Here is a 20,670-nt window from a genome sequence, read left to right as displayed (position 1 = left end):
CCTTGAGGCAGGGAAGGGGTGGGGTTTAGGAAAGGGGCGGGGCCCGACCCGAAGCCTGGAAGGGGCGGGGCGGGGCTTGGGGCGGCCCTGCCACCGCCTCCTCTTCTCCCCACCGCGGTGGCGGTGGCAGTGGCGGCGGCAGCGGCGCCGGAGGAACCTGACACGCACCGGTCCCACTCCCGCCCCAGTCGAAGCCGAAGCTGCAGCCGGCGCCGGGCGGGGGCCATGGGCGCCCCGCGCGGCCCGGGTCATGAGGACGGAGGCGGAGGCAGCGGGGCCGCCGCTCGAGCCCGGTCAGTGCCTCCCCGAGGGCCCAGCCCTCACCCTGGGGAACGAGGGGGACTCCGCCCTAGCGCGGGCAGGGTCCGGTCGCGCGACCTTGGGCCGACCGCCGCACGGGCCGGGCTGTAGGGCTTTGAGCGACACCTGGCCAGGTGTATACACTCCCGCCTTGGCCGCTTATCCCCAGCCCGGGTCACTTGGGATTTCTTAATACTCTTAGGGCTGGGACCCCCAGTCAGCTCTGAAAGCGGTCATGGTGGGAGGGTCCTGGTTTCGAGGCAAGGGCGGCACCTTGCCCAGAAGCGAAAAGTCCTGCTGGAGCCGCCTTTGGAGATCCCGTCCCCTCCCGGAACTCTGGGGTAACTGAGGCCTAGAAGGGCCGGGACCTGGCCCAGAGCACAGAGCAATGGGTGTGCCCCTTACCCTGGCCTCCCAGGGTCAGCGTTTTGTCTTGCAGTAGTTCTTGACCCTCTGGTTCCTTCTGCCCTCAGGTGGCCTGAGTTTCTTTGGGGCAGAAACCAAGACTGAAATTTAGTGCCTTGGGCTTCAGTTTGCTTTGCTGAGTGGGGGAGGGGAAAGGCAAAGATTCCTGTTCTCAGGGTTGATTAGAAAGAGAAAGTGCTAGTAAACTCTGAGGTGAGGTGCCAACTCAAGGGAGAGGTCAAGAGCATGTGTGACCCAACCCTAAGACACCAGGGAGCTTGGTGTCACAACCAGAGAGGGGTCTCTTTTGTGAATGCAGCAGAGCATAGGGTCTGATGCTGTCCTGATTTTTGCATCCCTACTCTTCCAGTTATCTAACTCTGTGATCTTGGATCAGACACTTGGTTTCCTGAGTCTCAGTGAAGTAATAGCTCACATTCATAGGGAGCTTTCTCTGAGCAGGCACTGTGCTAAGTTGTTTACATGCAGTGCCTTATTAATCCTCATAAGCACCCTGTAAAGTAGGTTACCATTGTTACTTGCACTTTTGCACACAAGCAGATAGAGCTGAAAGGAGGTAAGTATTCAGGACCAATGAGCTACCTACCTTCTTGGCAACAGCTGCCAACTGAAGCCAGGCCAGGGCCTAACAGGCAAACCTTATTTTCAGGTGAGACAAAGCCTTGGCTCCAAGCATCAACATCTGGCAGCAGTTCTGGACTTAGAAGGCCTTGCCTCCCCTTATCTCTCTCACAGCAGTAGCTCTGGATCCCTGTGGGCTAACTTGCCCATGCCAAGACTGGAGATGGCCATGTGGAAGTGTTTAGTCTTGTGCGGCCTCAGAATCAAGGGGTTCTAGGGACCAGGGCAAGAAGAGGAAGAGCACACAAGGGCCCTAGGGAGCAGCTGTCCTGTGCCACATTTATAGCTGAGAATAGGGGAAGGCACAGACAGAGTCAAAGCCTGGCCAAAGATGACCCAGCTAGCCAGTGCCAGAGCCTGGGCCACAGAGTGAGGAGGGAACCGTGAACAGAGGGCCGTAGTCTGGAAGCCAGGGTGGGGGTTAAAGAGGGGGTTGGGGCATTGCCATGACAAGTAGGCCTAGGCATCTCAAGAGATAAGGCCTTTTTGGAAAAACACCTTCCATTCATCAAGCATGTATGAGTGTCGAAGGGCTGGGAAGAGGCAAATGCAACCCTGTCCCTGCCTGCCACTGAGGTATTCTCAGTCTGTCCAGTGGGGAAGGCAGGCACGATCACATCAAATACTCCATATTGAAGGGCTCAGAGAGGGAAAGAGACCAGAGCATTTGGATGTTCAGAGATGGGAGACAACATTCCAGACAAGGGATTTGCAAGAGCAAAGGCTGGGGAGTAAACAGCCTATGTAGAGAGAAACAAAAAGGTGGGTTATTGCCACAGTGAAGGATTCTTGAAAAGCGACACCTTCCACCACAAGAGAACAGCACCCTGCTCTCTCTCCACTCAACCCGTTGCAGGGATTTTTTTTTTTTTTTTTTACATTTTATTTATTTTTGAGAGAGAGACAGAGCACAAGTGGGGGAGAGACAGAGAGAGAGAGAGAAAGAGAGCGGGAGACACAGAATCCGAAGCAGGCTCCAGGCTCCCGAGCTGTCAGCACAGAGCCTGACATGGGGCTCGTACCCACAAACCATGAGATCGTGACCAGAGCCAAAGTCGGACGCTCAACCGACTAAGCCACCCAGGCGTCCCCCATTGCAGGGAATTTTTAAGAATATGATCTGGAGGGGCGCCTGGGTGGCGCAGTCGGTTGAGCGTCCCACTTCAGCCAGGTCACGATCTCGCGGTCCGTGAGTTCGAGCCCCGCGTCGGGCTCTGGGCTGATGGCTCGGAGCCTGGAGCCTGTTTCTGATTCTGTGTCTCCCTCTCTCTCTGCCCCTCCCCCATTCATGCTCTGTCTCTCTCTGTCCCAAACATAAATAAAAAATGTTGAAAAAAAATTAAAAAAAAAAAAAGAATATGATCTGGAGAGCAGGACTTGGGATTTAGTTAGTGTTCTCAAATCGTAGCACACATTGATTGCTTAATAAGTTCATTTCTTCCAACAAATGTTTGTTGAGTTACTGCTAAGCATCAGACACTAGGCATTGGGAATAACAGTCAACAAGATTAGCAAACTGTCATCAGGAAGCTTACAGTCTTGTGGGGAGATGGAGTAACTCTATTTTATTTTTATTTTTCTTATTAATTTTGCTAAGTACTATGAAGGAAACAAACAGGATGCTGGGAAGGGGGTCCTTCTCCCCTGAAGGCATGGTCAGAAAAATCCTCTCAGAGGAGGAGCATTTGAGCTGGGACCTGAATGACAAAAAGGGGCGGCCTTGAGAACTGCAGAGGAAAGTCCCAGACAGAGACTGCTGCATTTGCAGAGGGGTGGAATGAAGCTTGATGGGTTCCCAGGGTCACTGGGTGGAACTGGGTTCATGAGGTGTCAGGGCCAAGGTGAGGCTGGTGGGGCCCAGATTGGGCTGGGCCCTGTGGGCCATGGAATGGGGTGACAACTTTATTCTAAGAGTAATGGGAGCCTGTGGATGGGATCCCTCTGGCTACTGTGTACAGATGGGGGAGGAGCTGGAGGTAGAATTTGGAACAGAGGATAGGCAGAAGTCAGGCTGCACTGAGCCCTCAGAACTAAATCTATGGCAGTGGGAAGAGGCAAATGTGGGAGGCCTTGAATGATGGCCTGGGTTCCTTTTAGAGGCATCAGGGGTCAGGGGAAGGAGGGAACAAAAACCTCAGCCCAGTTGGGCTCAGTGTACCAGGCCCACCCTGGATGGAGGGCAGCATTCACGTCAGCACCTGCAAAGAGCTTTACACATGCTCTTGCCCTGAGTGCTCATAGCACTCTGCAGACTGGCATCTGTGGCGGTCCATTTCATAGAGGAAGAAGTAGGCACAGAGAGGCCAAATGCCTCTCCTCAAGTGACTCAGCCAACAAGAGGCCTGTACTCGCCCACACCATCCTGCCATCCATACACCCTGCTGCTTGCCCTTGGAGGTGAGGAATGGGGGGAGAAAGGCCAAGTATAAGACAGTGAAGGAGCAGTCACAGGTCCCTGCCTCCTGGGAATGTACAACAGCTCAGCAGGGCACAAACAAATTCAATGCAAGGGTCCTGTGAGCCAAAGCGTGAACTCTGGCCTGACAGAGTGCAGATGAGGGAAAAGGCATGGCCAGCTTAGGATCAGAGAAGGCACCTGACATCTGCGCCAGACCTTGCAGGCTGGGGAGAGTTTAGACATAGGAGCATAGGAGCTTGGGACTCACTCCAGGCAAGACACTGCCCAGACAAGGCCAGCAGGTTGAAAAGCCAGGAGAGACATCAGGGCCCTTCTGGTTGCTACATGCGGGAGCCAGGGCTGGCATAGCAAGCCAGCTTCTGGCGCAGCTCTGCACAGACAGGTCATGGGTTCAGAAGAGACCCCAGAGACTCCCAAGATGAGGAAACAATGTGGGCTGGGTTTTCACATGCTGAGTGGGTGTCATGAATGAGCAGTGAGTGGTGATAGCTGAAGTGAAGTCCCTCCCATTTCTCTAGACTCTGAACTTTGTCCAGATTGTGGGATCCCAGAGTAGGAGGTTCCAATAGGCCACATGCCAGCTGGCCCCTGCCTTAGCACTTCAGTGCATGTTGTTCCCCTCTGTCTTCCTTTTCCTCACTGTCACTCTCTAAGACATACCCCCACCATTTCCCCAGACTAGCCCTCTGATTTTCTCTTACACTTGCTTGTTGTTGCTGACCACCAGGACAGGGATCTGTTTATGTCACTTACCACCACATCTCCAGTTCACATCCAGGTGCTAGGCTCTTGGGAAATATTTGTTGATTGAATGACAGAATCAGACCAAAGTCCCCCACTTTAGAGATAGCCAAACTCAGTCCAGCAAGAGGAAGTCAGTTGCTCAGCCCACAGCCAGCCTGTGACAGAGCTGGGGCTAAAATGCTTAGGTTGGGTACTTTCTGCTGCTCCACACTGTATGGCAAGAATAGACTGAGAGGTCACCTAGGGTAGCGTTGCACATACACAGATTACATGACACTATCCCTTCCTTCTACCCATGGACTTCACACTTTGGTGGCCCTGGGGGGCTTTGGAGTTAGGTAGACCACGAGGGGCCTAATGAATTCAGACTTGAATATCTGCTGAGCATCTCCCATGTGCCTGCCCTGTCCCAGCCTCCTCAGAGGTCCCACCAAAAAGAGTGCTCTAAAAGAGAGGCCTGTGGGTCTGTGAGTGCATGTAGCGGGGGGCTATGCATGATGGAGGCAACATCGTGGAGAAGTGATACCCAAAGGCAGGAGTTAGGTCAGGCACCTGGGAGGCCAGGAGAGTTCAGGCAGGGGGAAGAGGTGTGCAAAGGTCCTGGAGCATAAGGGATCACAGCAGGTGAATGTTCTGCCTAGAGGTAGGCCCAATGAGGATGAGGGAGGCAAGAAGGCAGAGGGTGCTGGGGCAGCAGCCATGAAGGCATTGTCCTAAGAGATGCAGGAACCAACCCATTGGCAGGGTTTTGTGCAGGGCTGGCCTACTCTGACTGGTTGTTTTGGGGAGATTACTGCTGTTGTAAGGAGAATGGATTGGGGCACCTGAAAGGCTGTTTACCAGCTTCTGAACAGCCCCTACTGGATCTGGGCAGGAGCCAATGATGGTGGCTCCAATGGGGGTGGCAGTGACAGGCACAATGCCAAAGGTCTGTGACTTCCTTGTGTTTCCACACAGGAGACTTTGTGCAGCTGCCCGTGCCCATCATCCAGCAGCTCTACCACTGGGACTGCGGCCTGGCCTGCTCCAAAATGGTGCTGCGGTGAGTGCTCAGGCCTAGACTCTCCCCATCCACACCATCTGCTCTGGCTGGAAGGAGAAACAGGGCGAGACCTGGGTGGGATTCATCATCCATATGGCTATTCATGGTTAGGGTTTACAGGAGGCCCAGCTTCCATCCAGGCTTGGTTCCATCTGCAAAAGCAAGCAAAGGGTGGACTAGGCTCGGGGGATAGCCAAGGAAGACCCAGGTGCCCAGGCCTGGCCCACAGAGTGACCCCATGACAGGGACATGGGACCTTCCAACCTCAGGATCCCTAGTGACTGTGTCACTAGGGAGCCGACTGTTGAACTAAGGCTATGTGAATGAATATCACAGGAACCTTAGGCATCAGAACATAGAGGGACCATAGTGATCTCCTTGTAGGAGATTTTTCAGGCAGCTGCCAGGAACCTCAGAGCAACCTCTCCCATACCTGTTTTATATCTTGGAATTCCAGGAAAGACAGTGTTCAACAAAAGGGTTCTGTGTCTGAAACTTAGAAAACCACTGATGTGGTCCAAGCATCTCATCCTAGAGATGAGGCCAGAGTGGTTGGCAACTTACCCAAAGTCACACAACCTGCAAGAGACTCAAGAAGCAGAATCCTCGACTCTGGGGCCAACACAGTGCCCCAGGCAGCCTCACGCTCTGCCCAAGAAGTAGACAAGATGTAGGATCATGACAAAGGATGGAGCCTTCTGATAGTGGCTGGTGGGCCCTTGGGAGGAGGATGACCCCAGCCAGCTTGGCAAGCCAACCTCAGCAGCCTGTCTGCCCACAGGTACCTGGGCCAGCTGGACGACAATGAGTTTGAGAGTGCCCTGCAGGAGCTGCGACTAACCAGGAGCATCTGGACCATTGACCTGGCTTACCTAATGCGCCACTTTGGCGTGAGGCACCGTTTCTGCACACAGACCCTGGGCGTTGACAAGGGCTACAAGAACCAGGTGAGCACTCAACTGCCAGGCCATCACCCAGGCCCAGTAATTGAAAAAGGGTATGGTCAAGGCCTGGACACCCGAGTGGGCACACAGGTGCACAGAGACCGGGGAACAGCAGCAAATGTCCAGTGGGCAGGACATTCGAAGCAGTCAGACCGGGTGACCTTGAGGTCCAGCCTGCCCAAAGCATCTAAGTAGTGAGAGCTGCCTACCTTTAAGAGCACTTGATGATGTGCAGGGGAGCATCTCAGGCTGCCTTCTGTGTCCCTCCTTCCTGTTGTCCAGGGCCTTTGAGCATGTCACTCTGACCTCACCCTGCTGCCACTTGCCCATTTTCTTCCTTGTCACAGGGACAGCCGGCTCCAATCTGGGTAATTGCTATTCAGGAAGAAAAACTAAAATGCCACCTTTCCTATTTTTTTCTTTTTGAAATAGAATGTCAACATAGCCTCGCCATTATACCAGTGCACCCCCACCGCCCAACCCGTGTAGTTAGAGCCAGTCTTGCCTGCTGCAGAGGCACATGTCGGCCCAGGCTCCAAAACTTGGCAGAACACAGTCTCTCCTGGCCTCGCTGGCAAGAGGGTTGTCACATGGTGGCCAGTGCCAGTCAACCTAACTCTCCTTTGAACCTTCCAGGCCAGGGGAAGAACGCTAATGGATCCGGCTTGATCACTGTGGCTGCAAGGCAGAGAAAAGAACCCAAGAACAGGGTCTCTCCTGCCTCCGCCCTGAGGGCTTTAGCCCCCTTAAGTCCCCTATGCCAAATAAAGTATGTCCCATGAATCTCGTCTTGCTAAGCCAAGCAGTGGAGGAGCATCTGGGTGGGCTCAGCCACCCCTTTTGCTCATTTACCACAGACTTCCACTGATGTCCTTGGGGTTCACAAGCCCAGGGATGACTAGCCTTGCTGGGGGAGCTAGGCTGCCTGAGCTCAACTGCCTACCTGTCTCCTGAGCGTCCTCCTCATGCCTCTGTGTGGTCCTGTGCATTCTGGCCAGCCATCCTGCCGGCTTGAGACAGACGCAGCTTTCTGCCCGGGTGTGCTGCATCTCCCCTAGCAGGCCGGGCTCATCCCCTCTTTCACCATCTTTAACTCCATAACATGCTCTTTACTTCATCCAAATGGGGTGAGGACAGCCAGGACAGGCATCCCCTCCAGCCTGCTCTTCCCTCTTCAGTCCTTCTACAGAAAGCACTTTGACACAGAGGAGACCCGGGTGAACCAGCTGTTTGCACAAGCCAAGGCCTGCAAGGTGCTGGTGGAAAAATGGTGAGCCTCCCCTCACTCTTCCTTGTGCACCTACTCACCCACATATTTACTATGGGGGAGGCCTTGGGATGATGTACAGGAAAGGCTAGGGACTTGGCAGTCAGGCAGAACTAGGCTTTCCTACCCAGAATCTTGGCCAATTCTGAGGCTAAGGGCACACAGACTTGGGCTCCTAGGCCTTACTGTTTCCATCCATAAAATGGGGACATGTGGCTACACAAAACTCTGGCCTCAGGTGGATCACGAGCAGGGGCTGGAGAAACAAGTGAGCAAGACAGACTCCAGCCTGCCCTCAGTCTGCTCACAGATGGTAGCATGAGACAGAACACAGGAACCTTAATGAAGGGGTGACAGCCTAAGGAATATGCTGGCACGGTGATGGAGAGTAACGGGACAGCCCAGTGTGTAGGGTCTCTAGGGAGGCCTGGCTCTCAGATCTCCACAGACTGCTATGACCTTATGTGGGTCTCCCCCTTCTCAGCTATACGTGAGGAACACGATTCAGGCAGATCCTGGAAGTAACTTCCTCAGAATCTAATGAGTTTCTTCTCCAAGCTCAGGCATGTTAGCTTTGATCCTGGTTGGGCTCCCCTAGACCACTCTTCTCAGGTCTTCCTGTTCTTTACAGACCTATGTTTTCATTGTTAACATAATGCTACTGCATGATAGGTAATTGGGAAAATGGGAAAAGTCTCCACACATCCTTCAGCCACGTGAGCACACGTTGGAAGGAAAAGAACAAATGTTTATTTAGTGGCACCTGACATGTGCTATCTTGTTGAGTGGGAAGCTGGTGCTGTCCCCATTCCTCAGGTGAGGAAACTGAGGATGGGAAAAATAGTGTGAGCTGCCCATGGTCACCTTCGGCAACTCGGCCATGCTGTGATCCAAACCTGGCTCTTCCACACCCAATTATTCCGTGAAGCACGATGCATTTGTTCCAGCGCAGCCCCCGCTTTTTCTCTGTAGTTGAAATCCCATTCTTGTACGTACCATCGGGAACTCAGCCAGCTATTTCATTTCAAAGACCAAATGGAAAAATGGCGTCTTTCTCCAGGCTGAGGCAACCAAACCAAAGCGCCTTGTGACTTAGCCATGGGCTGGAGTTGGGTCAGGCCATGTAGTGCTAACGTTGCCACTCCTGAGGAGACTGCTGAGGAAGGAGGCCCCCATAGCCTAGGGAACCACCACTCCACAGCCCCTCTCCCCTTCTGGATTTGCTGCTTTTTGTGGGGCATTGAATGGGGCAGTGCCTGATAGTCTGCCTCAGGGAGCAGCTGGCTCAGCTGAAGTGGGGGGTCCCCTGGAAACACTGCTGACCAGCCCTTCGTGGGCAGCCCCGTCTGCCACAAGGAACCTTAGAGAAAAGAAAAAACAAAAAGAAAAATAGTCCTTTCAGAGAAGCATGTGGCTTTATTTTATTTAAGTTTTTTTTTTTTAAGTTCTTATTTATTTATTTTGAGATAGAGAACACGAGTGGGGAAGGGGCAGAGAAAGAGGGAGAGAATCCCAAGCTGGTTCCGCAATGTCAGCACAGTGTCGTGACTCAAACCCACGAACCGTGAGATCATGACCTAAACCAAAACCAAGAGTCAGACACTTAACCTACTGAGCCACCCAGGCGCCCCGAGAAGCATGTGGTTTTAAAACTGATGAAGCCATGAAGCATGTGATTTAGGGTAAATGATCAAGGAGGGTGCTCAGCAAAAAAAACTTCACTAGCCAGGGTGGGAGGTGGGGTCCCATGTATTGATCCAGTGGCCCTTGACAGGGTCTCATCTGGAGCTGACTTCCTGCCACCCCTCGAAGGACGTGACAGGGCCAGCTGGTCCTTGGGCACATTCAGAGCTCTCCCACCCCCTGCACTGGTCCCATGCTGAATCCTGGGCTGAGCTTGGGCCATAGTGACAAGGCAGGATGTTCCTATCTGCAAAGAGCTCAGGAGGGAGGGAAGTCAGCCATGTCCCCAAGCTTTGTGATCCAGGCAGGGGTCCACTTGAGAGATGGGGAATGGGACCCGATGGTGCCAGCTGACTCTCCTCCCGCCCACAGCACAGTGAGCGTGCAGGATATCCAGGAGCACCTGGCACAGGGCCACGTGGCCATTGTGCTGGTGAACTCTGGGGTGTTGCACTGCGACCTCTGCTCCAGTCCTGTGAAGTACTGCTGCTTCGCCCCCAGCGGCCACCGCTGCTTCTGCCGGACCCCTGACTACCAGGGCCACTTCATTGTTCTGCGTGGCTACAACCGGGCCACTGGCTGCATCTTCTACAACAACCCAGCCTATGCTGACCGTGAGTGCTGGGCGGGCTGGGGAGAGTGGGTGGGGCAGGCTGCATTCACAGTCCAGTCCCCATGATTCCTTCTCATTCAAGACCTCCCTCACTGCCTTCTCCCCAAACTTTTGCTCCTCCTGAGCTCCTGTCATCTGCGCTGCTTCTTTGGCCTACGCAGAGCAGCCACAAACCCGAGGCCCTGCCAGCCTCCACACCCTGGTCATTGCTACACCAGGCCAGGCCATCTCCCTCCCACACTGCTGCCCAGGGCCCTGCCTCATCCTTACTCTGCTGTCCCCCCACCCTGGTCCCTGCCATCTCCCTCATTCCAGCCCTCCCAGGACAGCTAGCAAGCATACTTGTCAGAGAGGAAGGTCTGCCCAGTTCCAGCTCTTGCTCCAGATCCAGCAAGGGCTCCCCACTGTCCTGGGGAATGGGAAGGACTGTCCTCACTCTAGCACACTTACCCCATGTGTCCTCAAACATGTTTCTTCCCCTCTCTGGGCCTCACCTTCTCCATCTTCGAAACTGGGGAAGGGTCAGAGAATGAGCTCATGAAGCCTGAAATAGGCAAGGAAGGCTTCCTGGGGACGGAAGACGAGTGGCAAAGGGTGGCCAGACGAGTGAGCCATGGTGAGATGTCCTCCAGCTCCCCTGGGCGCCAGTGAGGCAGGTACACCCCCCTCTACCTGCTGACCCCACTCTGCCCTTCCTGCCCTCAGCAGGAATGTGCAGCACCAGCATCAGTAACTTCGAGGAGGCCAGAACCAGTTATGGCACAGATGAGGACATCCTCTTTGTCTACTTGGACAGCTGACGGCGGGAGCCTGGTGTGCCCAGGCCCTCACACCCCACCCTGTCACACCCCAGTCAGGCCCACTCAGGAGGCCTTGGCGCAGGCCCCGAGCTGCTAGGGCTTGGATGCAGAACTGCATCCAGCCTTGGCCCATGTGACAAAGCCCCAGGGAATTCTTGGAGCCCAAGGCATGCCTGCTTTGTCCACCAGCGTTGCGCGTGTCATCATGCCACTTACCCTGCACACCTGCTGGTTGCTGGAGGCCTCCGCAGAGCATCTGAGTAGAGCCTCCCCTGGGACCCCAGGCCCGACTCCAACCACGCCCAGGGGACTTCCAGCCCTGTGGGTGCCTTTGTTGCCTGCAAACCAGACCCAGGTGGAGAAGGCTGAGCTCGTCTCCCCACAGACCTGGGGGCTGAGCCCTGGAGATGCCGCTTGTCAGGATGGCATCTGTGTGTTTGGAGACCATGTAGCCAACCCCAGCTCCCAGGGCTGCGGACTGCTCCAGGCCTTGCTGGGAACTGCTCTCCCCCCTGTCCCCCCAGAAGTGCTATAGACCTCCCTGTGCCCTTTGGTGAATGCCGCCACTCTCTCACGCCTCCCCGTGGACCCAAGTTCCTGTGGCTGGTTGTCAGACCTCTGGGCCCTGAGGAGGGCTGGGCCTCAGGCCAAAAGGACCCTGAACCCCACCCCTCACCCTGCACCCTCCAGGTACTATAGCATTGTAGGGTGGAGGGCCCTGAGGGGAGTAGACAGGGCCCTGGCTCTTGCTGGCTGAATGTACTCTGAGAATGCCTGACCCTGAGGGCCAAGAACAGCTACTTGAGTCCCAAAGATCCCCCCCCCCCCAACCCATGAGGCCTCCTGACACTAGCCTAAGCCCTGACAGTGGGGCCCATTCTCTGGGTATGGGGAGCCCCAAGCCTCACAGTGCTGGAGGTGCTGGGGTGCTAGGGCCTGCACTGCTGAGGCAGTGGCGGGGGATAGCCTGTGGCCTCCCACCCACCCCAGTGTTCATGCCAGGACATTTTGCACAGAAAGTTGGGTCTCTTTTTTTCTTGACAGAGAAAGGTGGTACCTGCCCAGGATCACATAGCACTGCACGTAGCATGGACTATTTGTTTTGTTTTGTTTTGTTTTGTTTGAGATTTAAGCTTTCACTTGTGGGGAGTGAGAGTCACCCTCAAGTAAGACAATAATAGTGAGATTCAGGTACTTCAGAACCACTGACACCTCTCTTCATAGGGCAGATAAGCCAGCCCAAGTTCTCTTTCAAAGAGAAAGGGACTCACAGCTGGTGGGCTGAGTGCCAGGACCCCTCACTTTATAGACAAAATCCGGCCATCAGTCTGGGGACAGTATGTCCAGGACAGTGGTGGGCCTGGGTCTTGAACGCAGATCTGCACCTAAAAACTAAGGGAAATGGATCATTCCCAAAGGGGCTGAGGACACCCACCCCTCATGAGCGGTCATTGGCAAGGGAGCAAGGCTACCCCAAGAGCCACATGGCAGCTGCCATCCTTCTGGACCGCAAACCATGCTCAGCATCTGCTCCCACCAGCCGGCTGGCATCTCCCCACCATGGCTGCTCTGAGGGGCAGAGGTGGGCTCTGTTTATGAGGGCTGTCAGACCACCCAGCCAAATCGCTCCTCGGCACCAGATGCAGCCTTTGGCCGAGACAGAGGCGCTATTAGCTGGTTAGCTAACAGGTCAGCCACCCTGGTTTCAGAGACTAGCATTGCCTTCAGACTGGTCTCGTCTCTTTTGCCTTAATGCTGGGTGGCCCAAGATCCCAGGGAACTGTGGTTTCACGCCCAGGAGTACCATGTGTGGCAGCTGAGGTTTGGGCGTCCTCAGGAAGGGTCTGGCTAAAATTGTGGTAAGAATAGATGCATCAAGGAAGGCAATGAGGAAGCAAAGCTGTGGATGACTGGTGGGGCTGTCATGGAGAGCGGCCTCCACGGAGAGTGGTCACAGCACCTCAGTCCATCGTGTGACATTTAGAAACAGTCCCTGGGCAGGCCACAAGTTAGAGGTCACCTGGTCACCTGCCAGAGGTCATCTGGCAGATTAACAAGAAAGCTACCTGTGCCTGAGACGGTGCCATCTGCCCGGGGAGGGTCATGGGGGTAGGATGCAAACCACGCTATGTTGTGTTCTTGCACATGTCATGAAAACAAGGCTGGAGAGAGCCCAGACTTCAGGAACTTCTGCCCATAGCATGTGGCACCCATGACCCCTGTCCACTTGCTAGGGGCCCAGCGAAGCCACACTGGACGGTTGGTTTTGTTCACTCCAGCCACACAGGGACAAAAGGGATCTTTTGCATTGCAGAGATTTTCTACATATATATATTTTGTTTGTAATGAGCCATTCTCAATAAACATTATTCTCACTGCAAAATGATGGCAGCTTATGGCCCACCTTTGTGAATTCTTGTTTCCCTCCTAAATTCTCAGCATGAGCACATGTGAATCCAGGTCCTTGGCCTGCCATACCAGGTTGTAGCTCAGACTAGAATCCTGTTTAACTGCTTTTCGGTTCTGCCTCCCTCCTGATGCTCATATAAGGATTAGGTAGGCAACGCTAGAAACAGAAGGGCAGAAGGGCGTCAGAGCCAAGCTTGACTGTGGTTCTTGGAGAGGGCGTGGAGGGCACACAGCTTTGGGCAGGAGGAGGGTCTGGGGGGTGGTGGAATCAAATGAGGGAGACGGTGGGGCCCATAGGAGGCAATAGATGGGGGGAGTCCTGTGGGCAGGACTCCAGTGTTCCCTGTACCATCCACCCCCAGTCAGCAGCTCCCCTTACTTGGTAGATATTGGGGTCTTCTAGTGTTACATTTGATAAGGATTCTATTTCTGAAAAAAAGGACATGTGTGTAAATCCTGCCATATCTGGCAGCCTCGGACCTGCCCCAGGTCCCACAGAGAGCTGAAAGAGCCAGAGCAGGCCTCTTGGGTAGGGTCCCAGTCTCCAGCTGGGACCTCATCCTGACTGACTGCTGCTCTGCCCCTCCCCAAGCCCCACATTGAGGGGATGTATTAGGAGTTCTGACTGAGGTCTTGGACCCTTCTCCAAACTAGAGAGCAGCCCTGTAGACATACTTTCAATCAGGGAGTTGACCAGCCAAGGACAGGGTGCCCTGCTAGAGTATGCCAGGCGGCACAGCACGTATTCTGCATGTGTAACCGACAACACTGGCCCCTTTCTGTGCTTCAGCAGGAGCCTTCTGCCCATCCTAGGGGAAGGGGCCCCATCCTGAATGCACATATCATGGTTGAGACAGGCATGGGAAAGACTGGCTTGGGGCCTCTGAGTGACTATTGAATACAATTATGGGAGAAAAATGACGATGAAGGAGGTGTTGAACCAGGACAAATGTGGATAAGGTAACAAGAACTGGGTAGAGCTGGCTGCTCAGAGCATGCAGATGAGGATAAGAGGGGGACAGGCTGAGGATTCCTGGGAGGGGCCCCACCGGAGCCAAGGGGCCCGGACAGAACAGAGAGCTGGGTGCAGCCGAACTGGTGCCTTTGGCCTGGGACCTTTTAAGCTGTTGGCCAGGGCTGCAGTCACCTCAAGGTTTGACATCCTGGGGCATCTGCTTCCAGGCTCACGAATAGGGCTGTTGACCACAGACTGCCTGGGTGTCCTCATCATATGGCAAGTGGTAATGACATAAAGTTGGGGGAGGGGGTGGAGAGAGAGAGAGAATGAGCACCCAGTATGGAAGCCACAGCCTTTTTAAAAAATTTTTTTAACTTTTATTCATTTTTGAGAGAGAGAGAGAGAGAGAGAGAGAGAGAACATGAGTGGGGGAGGGGCTGAGAGAGAGGGAGACACAGAATCTGAAGCAGGCTCCAGGCTCTGAACTGTCAGCGCAGAACCCAACATGGGGCTCAAACCCACAGACCGTGAGATTATGACCTGAGCCGAAGTTGGATGCTTAACCAACTGAGCCACCCAGGTGCCCCAAGCCACAGCCTTTTAATAACCTAATCTCAAAAGTGACATCCTAGGGGCACCTGGGTGGCTCAGTCGGTTGAGCATCTGACTTTAGCTCAGGTCATGATCTCACAGTTGTGGGTTCGAGCCCCATGTTGGGTTCTGCGCTGACAGTTCAGAGCCTGGAACCTGCTTCAGATTCTGTGTCTCCCTATCTCTCTCTGCCCCTCCCTCACCTGCTCTCTCTCTCCCTCTCTCCCTCTCTCAAAAATAAATAACTACATATTTTTAAAAATGGGGCACCTGCATGGCTCAGTTGGTTAAGTGTCCGACTCTTGATTTCAGCTTTCAGCTCAGGTCATGATCTCATGGTTAGTGGATTCAAGCCCCACATTGGGCTTTTTGCTGACAGCATGCAGAGACTGCTTGAAATTCTCTCTTCTCTCTCTCTCTCTCTGCCCTTCCCCCTGCTCACACATTCTCTCTCTCTCTCTCAAAAATAAACTTAAAAAAAAAAAAGTTACATCCTATCATTTCTGCAGGACTCTGTTTGTTAGAAGTGCACCAGTAAATCCAGTATACACTGGGGATTACACAGGGCTAGGATACAGGAGGCAAGGATCACGGGAGTTCTGGTGGTTACGTTTTTTAAATCTCATAACAGAGCTAGGAATACCCCTGGAGACCTCTGGTCTAGCACATCCTGAGGCATGCCCTTCAGAATATATCAGTGGTGAGAAGCTCTGTATAACAGGGTACCCTGGTCAGGTCAGCTTGGCAAACACTGCATGCTACCTACAGTCCCCTCTGGGAGATCTAGGATGTACAGAAAAGGCTCTGTATAATCCTGCAGCAAGGGGACTCCCTTTATTTAGGTTTTCCCCCAATTAGCCACAGTTGTTCTTGTGTAACACTAGTATCCCGTGAAGCATGCTGACACTTGAGTAACCGTTGGTCCAGTCCGAGGGGGAGAGTGCAGCCCAGCGAAGGGAGCAACTGGTCCAAAGTCATCACTCAACAAGCTATAGACAGAGCTAGACCCAAACCCACCACTGCTGCTTTCCCAGACCATAGTCAGAAGCAAACCCTGGTGACCCTGGGAGGGGAGAAGCCAATGCCAGAAGAGCCAGGAAGTGAATTCTGAGTTCTGGGGCTAGAGATGGGCTGCCACAGGCCCTTGGGGTTCTGCCTCCAGGTAGAAAACCTGGCATGTGGCCCCAATACTCCGAAAGAGTGCAGATTCTGCTCTCCTTGATGACTTGCCTCTAGCTCAGTATCCAGGGACACACATCACGGACTTGCGCCCATCCTCTAGCGTCAGAACAGAATTGAGAAAGCCAGGAAGATACTGAGACATCATCCTGCTGTGCTGCTGGTCCCACGGGCCAAGTCATGGGACCAGCATGGACTTAAGTGTTCATGGGAAAACCTCAGTGCCAGGAAATGGAGGCTGAGACTCCCACGGGCCCAGTGCAGTGGCCTCTCCAGTGGTTTCTCCATCCTCTCCTCCCCTCCACCTCTGGACTTCCTCCTTTTTTTCTCTCCCTGGCCATCTGCCTCAACATGCATCCTGAATACTGCTTCCTGAGAATCTCCCCCAGCCCTGGGAGATCTGGTAAGCTAGTCTCCCCAAGCTGTTCAGAGCCCCTTGATTTACAAGGGTTTAATGTTTGCATCTCACAACAGACCCATGAGGTGGCCAAGTTGGCCTCCTCTCTGTGTCTCTCACATGCCAAACTCCTTTCTTCCCTTAAGGCTCTGCTCAGTGTCACCACTTTTAAAGGAGTACCTTTCCCTGCACCCCCCAACCACATCATCCTGTCTACCTGTCTCCTCTACTGTAGCTCCCAGCCCTTAACACCTAGTATGTCCTTGACAAAGTGTGTGAATGAATGGTCGGCAGCAGATCTTTAACAATACCTGTTTTAGTGGCTTTCCTGTATTTGTCAGAGCCAGAGGTCATCATTTAGAGGGAGGTTGCATTTGAACCTTGATGTCCTGCAGAATTCAGGAGACACTCTCTCCTACAAGGATGAGTGGGAGCATTTTTGCATGTCTCATGAGCAGAGGCCTTGGCTACCTTCATTCTAAACTACCTTTTCAGGAATGTTCATATAGCTAGTAGCCTTGGAAGACATGATAGTATCTCCCTTCAAGCCAAAGACAGGCAGATATATCGCCTATTATAAAAGATTTGGGTTCTTCAAACTCAGAGTTCCTCTCCTGTAACAGAACCCACTGAACGTGCAAGAGTCCCTGGCCCTGGGGCTTGGAAAATCTACAAGAAAATGCTGGTAGTCTGGCCACTGCTATTGCTGTAATAAACTTTTCTCCGATCCAGAAGTGTTCTCTTCTACTAGCATCCATGAAACTGTGACAGGCCAATTTGAAAATAAGGCCCATCATCGTTCTTAAAAGTCCTGGCAACAAGGGTATGCTCACAAAGACGTGGTTTTCTGGAAGAAAAAGAATGTGGGCCTTGCAGGCCATTAATGGGAAGTCCATGAGAATCAGTAGCAAAACTTATTGACCAACTTGTATGGTGATCAGGTGATTAATAGTCCTTCACTCTATTGCCTGTTAATGAAGAAGAATTGGAGAGCGGCCTGTAGGCTTAGTCCCTGCAAGTAAGTTCAAGACAGTTACCTGGATGGTGCACTGGTCATTGTTAACTCTCCGTGGGCAGGAGGCATCCTGCATTATCTGGTGGTTGTAACAACTAGTAGTAAGTCCTCTTGTGGGTGCGCAGATGGTTGTGACCCCTTCCTTTTTTTTTAAGTTTACTTATTTTGCGCGCGCAAGAGAGAGAGAGAAAGAGCAAGCGAGCACATGTGATTGGGGGAGGAACAGAGAGGGAGAGAGAGAACCCCAAGCAGGCTCCGTGCTGTCAGTGCACAGCCTGATGTGGGGCTCAAACTCACGAACCACAAGATCATGCATGACCTGAGCTGAAATCAAGAGTTAGACGCTCAACCAACTGAGCCACCCAGGCACCCCGGTTGTGATTCCTTTCAAACAACCGTTATAGAGATGCACATCTACACAGAGACTAGAGGATAGGGAATTCAAAACAGCTGTGGGAAGAAAGCAGGTGGATCATTGGAACCTCGGCTGGTTTGCTTGAGCAATGAGGGATTGGAGCACGTAGTGCTTGCCAAGGAGGAGTGGCACAGTTGGGCCCTCTATCCGCTCAGCCCTTCCTGCATTCTCTCATGCCAGCCTTAACCACACTAGGAGACCATGGTAAAAGTTCCCAGAGATTTTCTTGCAGTAGGTTCTGCCTGCAGAAAAAAAGCTTTGGCCCTCTCAGAGAGAATCCCATGAGACAAATTCCTACAGAAAGCCATAGAAGAAGTACTGCCAAGTATTCGGGCTCTTACTGCCTCCAGTTGGGTTTGCAATGCAGATGAAGGTAGCTGACAAGAATGATAAACCCATCCAATGCTGGAATGCCGAAAGAATCAACTCAGAAAGGTTTCTGAGTAAGGGCACCCAGGCTGCTCAGTTAAGTGCCTGACTTAATTGATTTTGTTTTGTTTTGTTTTTTTTCCAACGTTTATTTATTTTTGGGACAGAGAGAGACAGAGCATGAACGGGGGAGGGGCAGAGAGAGAGGGAGACACAGAATCGGAAACAGGCTCCAGGCTCCGAGCCATCAGCCCAGAGCCTGACGCGGGGCTCGAACTCACGGACCGCGAGATCGTGACCTGGCTGAAGTCGGACGCTTAACCGACTGCGCCACCCAGGCGCCCCATGACTTAATTGATTTTGAATCAGGTTATGATATCACGGTTTGTGGGATCGAGCCCCAAATCAGGTTCTGTGCTGACAGCTTGGAGCCTACTTGGGATTCTCTCTTTCCTTCTCTCTCTGCCCCTCCCTTAAGCTCTCTCTCTCAAAATAAATAAATAAACTTTAAAAAAGGGGTTTGGGGCACCTGGGTGGCTTTGTTGGTTGAGCGTCCAACTTTGGCTCACGTCATGATCTCACAGTTTGTGAGTTCGAGCCCCACATTGGGCTAGGCACTCAAAGTGAGGGGCCTGGAACCTGTTTGGATTCTGTGTCTTCCTCTCTCTTTGCCACTCCCCCACTCTCGCTCTCACTCTTGCTGTCTCTCTCGAAAATAAACATATATATGTTACTAAACATGTTAAACAATGTGTGTGTGTGTGTGTATATATATATATATGTGTGTGTGTGTGTGTATATATATATATATATATATATATATATATATATATATATATATATATATATATTTCTGAGTCTATCTCCCTCACTCCCTCCTGGTCTACTCTCTCTCATAAAGCAGTTTGGATTGGGGGATTAATTTTAAAAAAATTGTTTTAATGTTTATATATTTTTGAGAGACAGCATGAGAAGGGGATGGGCAGAGAGAGGGGGAGACACAGAATCTGAAGCAGGCTCCAGGCTCTGAGCTGTCAGCACAGAGCCAGATGCGGGTCTCAAACCCACAAACCGCAAGATCATGACTCAAGCTGAACTTGGACGCTTAACCAACTGAGCCACCCATGCGCCCTGGATTGGGGGATTTAAACTTGATGATTCCTGGGAATGTTGCTTCTTTCTTTTTCCTAAGAACAACTCCAGGCCAGCTTGTTTGGCATGTGTTCTACTAAAGTGACAGCCCAGTTGAAGGGAGGCCTAGGAATTCAAACTTGATTCTGGTTTAGCCGCTTGGATTCTCCTGTTGGACTGACATGGTCAGAGATCATAAGGACAATGACCACTTGGGTGAGTACATTGCCTGCCAAGACCCCCTATGGTGGCCCATGTGGGATGAAGTTGGGAAAATAACAGGTCTCTGTGCGTTTTATAAAAATGTTTTTGTTCCTCTTGCACCTGACCCTTCCAAACAAAGGCTAGGGGTTTGAGAAAGGGGTAACTGGGGAAAAAAAGGTGATGTTTTAGCTATTGGAATTTATACTGACTTTGGAGGAGGAATGGCAACTTTGGCACCTAGATAGGAAAGAGCTTAGATTTTACAAGCTAGGGAGGGAGAAGCATTCATCATTAATGATCCTTGTCTTTCATAATTGCCTCCGGAGCCTTCGTTATGAAATATGTATGCCCCAGTGTAACATTCCCAAACTTTTGCAAGCATGTTAAACATAACCGATTGCAGGGATTTGCCTTCTTCCCAACCAGATGGCTTTGACCACAGTTTGATCACCATTCCTATTAACCTTACCAGAAGGCCATTGGAAACACAACACAGGGGATATAGCCCTGGCTCTTGCAATCTCCCAGGGGAAACAACTGCAATGCCACCAGATGTCTTCCCAACCGCTGTCTCCATAGATCTCATTCAGCCATTCTATGGAGAAGACAAGTGTCACCCAGCTGGTGGCATGGGCAAACAGGAGAGATTGGACTGACTACCCTCAGACAGTCCTTCCAAATACAAGGATTAGATTCAATTACTCAAGCTAACTGGGAAACCGAAGGCCTACCAACTGGTCAGGACGCCACAGGAGAGGTATCAACTTGTGCCTTGACTGATGTAGGTCCCACTTGGGGGACCTCAAAACTTGTGGAGAACACTTTCTTTCTGGGGACACCACGGGAGCTCTGATGACTGTACTTGTATGGAAGCCAGGCATTAACTTGCCAACTTCCCCCAAAACGGTGTCTTGCATCTTCATGCTGGTCATGGGCCATAACCCATGAAATCACTGCCAAGTCCAGTGTCATGAAGGTTTCTTCCTGTGTTTTCTTTTAAGAATTTTATAGGGTTAGCTGTTACATTTAGATCTTTGATCCATTCAATTGTTTAAGCAAATACCATGAATAGATTGGGTAGCCCATAGACAACTGTGAAGATCTCACTAAAATGAGGCTAGCCTCAATTACTCAGGGGAGCTT

General features: G+C 52.3%; 1 protein-coding gene across 3 annotated transcripts; it reads left to right on the top strand.

The window, feature by feature from the left end:
* Positions 1-85: 85 nt before the first annotated feature.
* On the top strand, positions 86-13,260 carry GUCD1 (guanylyl cyclase domain containing 1). Of its 3 annotated transcripts, XM_030336188.1 has the most exons (7): positions 86-293; positions 5,468-5,552; positions 6,334-6,499; positions 7,675-7,766; positions 9,819-10,060; positions 10,580-10,675; positions 10,765-13,260. In XM_030336188.1, the coding sequence occupies exons 1-7, from the start codon at positions 251-253 to the stop codon at positions 10,857-10,859; spliced, it is 819 nt and encodes a 272-aa protein (XP_030192048.1). In that variant the 5' UTR covers positions 86-250; the 3' UTR covers positions 10,860-13,260. The 3 variants fall into 3 exon arrangements, with proteins under 3 accessions (XP_030192048.1, XP_030192047.1, XP_030192046.1); XM_030336187.1 differs by lacking the exon at positions 10,580-10,675 and having other exon boundaries at positions 10,768-13,260; XM_030336186.1 differs by lacking the exon at positions 10,580-10,675.
* The last annotated feature ends 7,410 nt before the right edge of the window (positions 13,261-20,670 follow it).

The sequence above is a fragment of the Lynx canadensis genome, chromosome D3 (genome assembly GCF_007474595.2).
Source record: "Lynx canadensis isolate LIC74 chromosome D3, mLynCan4.pri.v2, whole genome shotgun sequence".
Classification (NCBI taxonomy): Eukaryota; Metazoa; Chordata; class Mammalia; order Carnivora; family Felidae; genus Lynx; species Lynx canadensis.
This window is presented reverse-complemented; position numbering and strand designations above follow the sequence as displayed.

Excerpts from the sequence above, each read along its gene's own strand:
- GUCD1 (XM_030336188.1), top strand. The coding sequence starts at position 251 with ATGAGGACGGAGGCGGAGGCAGCGGGGCCGCCGCTCGAGCCCG. Across the intron at positions 5,553-6,333 it reads TGCTCCAAAATGGTGCTGCG|GTACCTGGGCCAGCTGGACG; the intron begins GTGAGTGCTCAG and ends GTCTGCCCACAG. Across the intron at positions 10,061-10,579 it reads CAACCCAGCCTATGCTGACC|GGTCAGAGAATGAGCTCATG; the intron begins GTGAGTGCTGGG and ends AAACTGGGGAAG.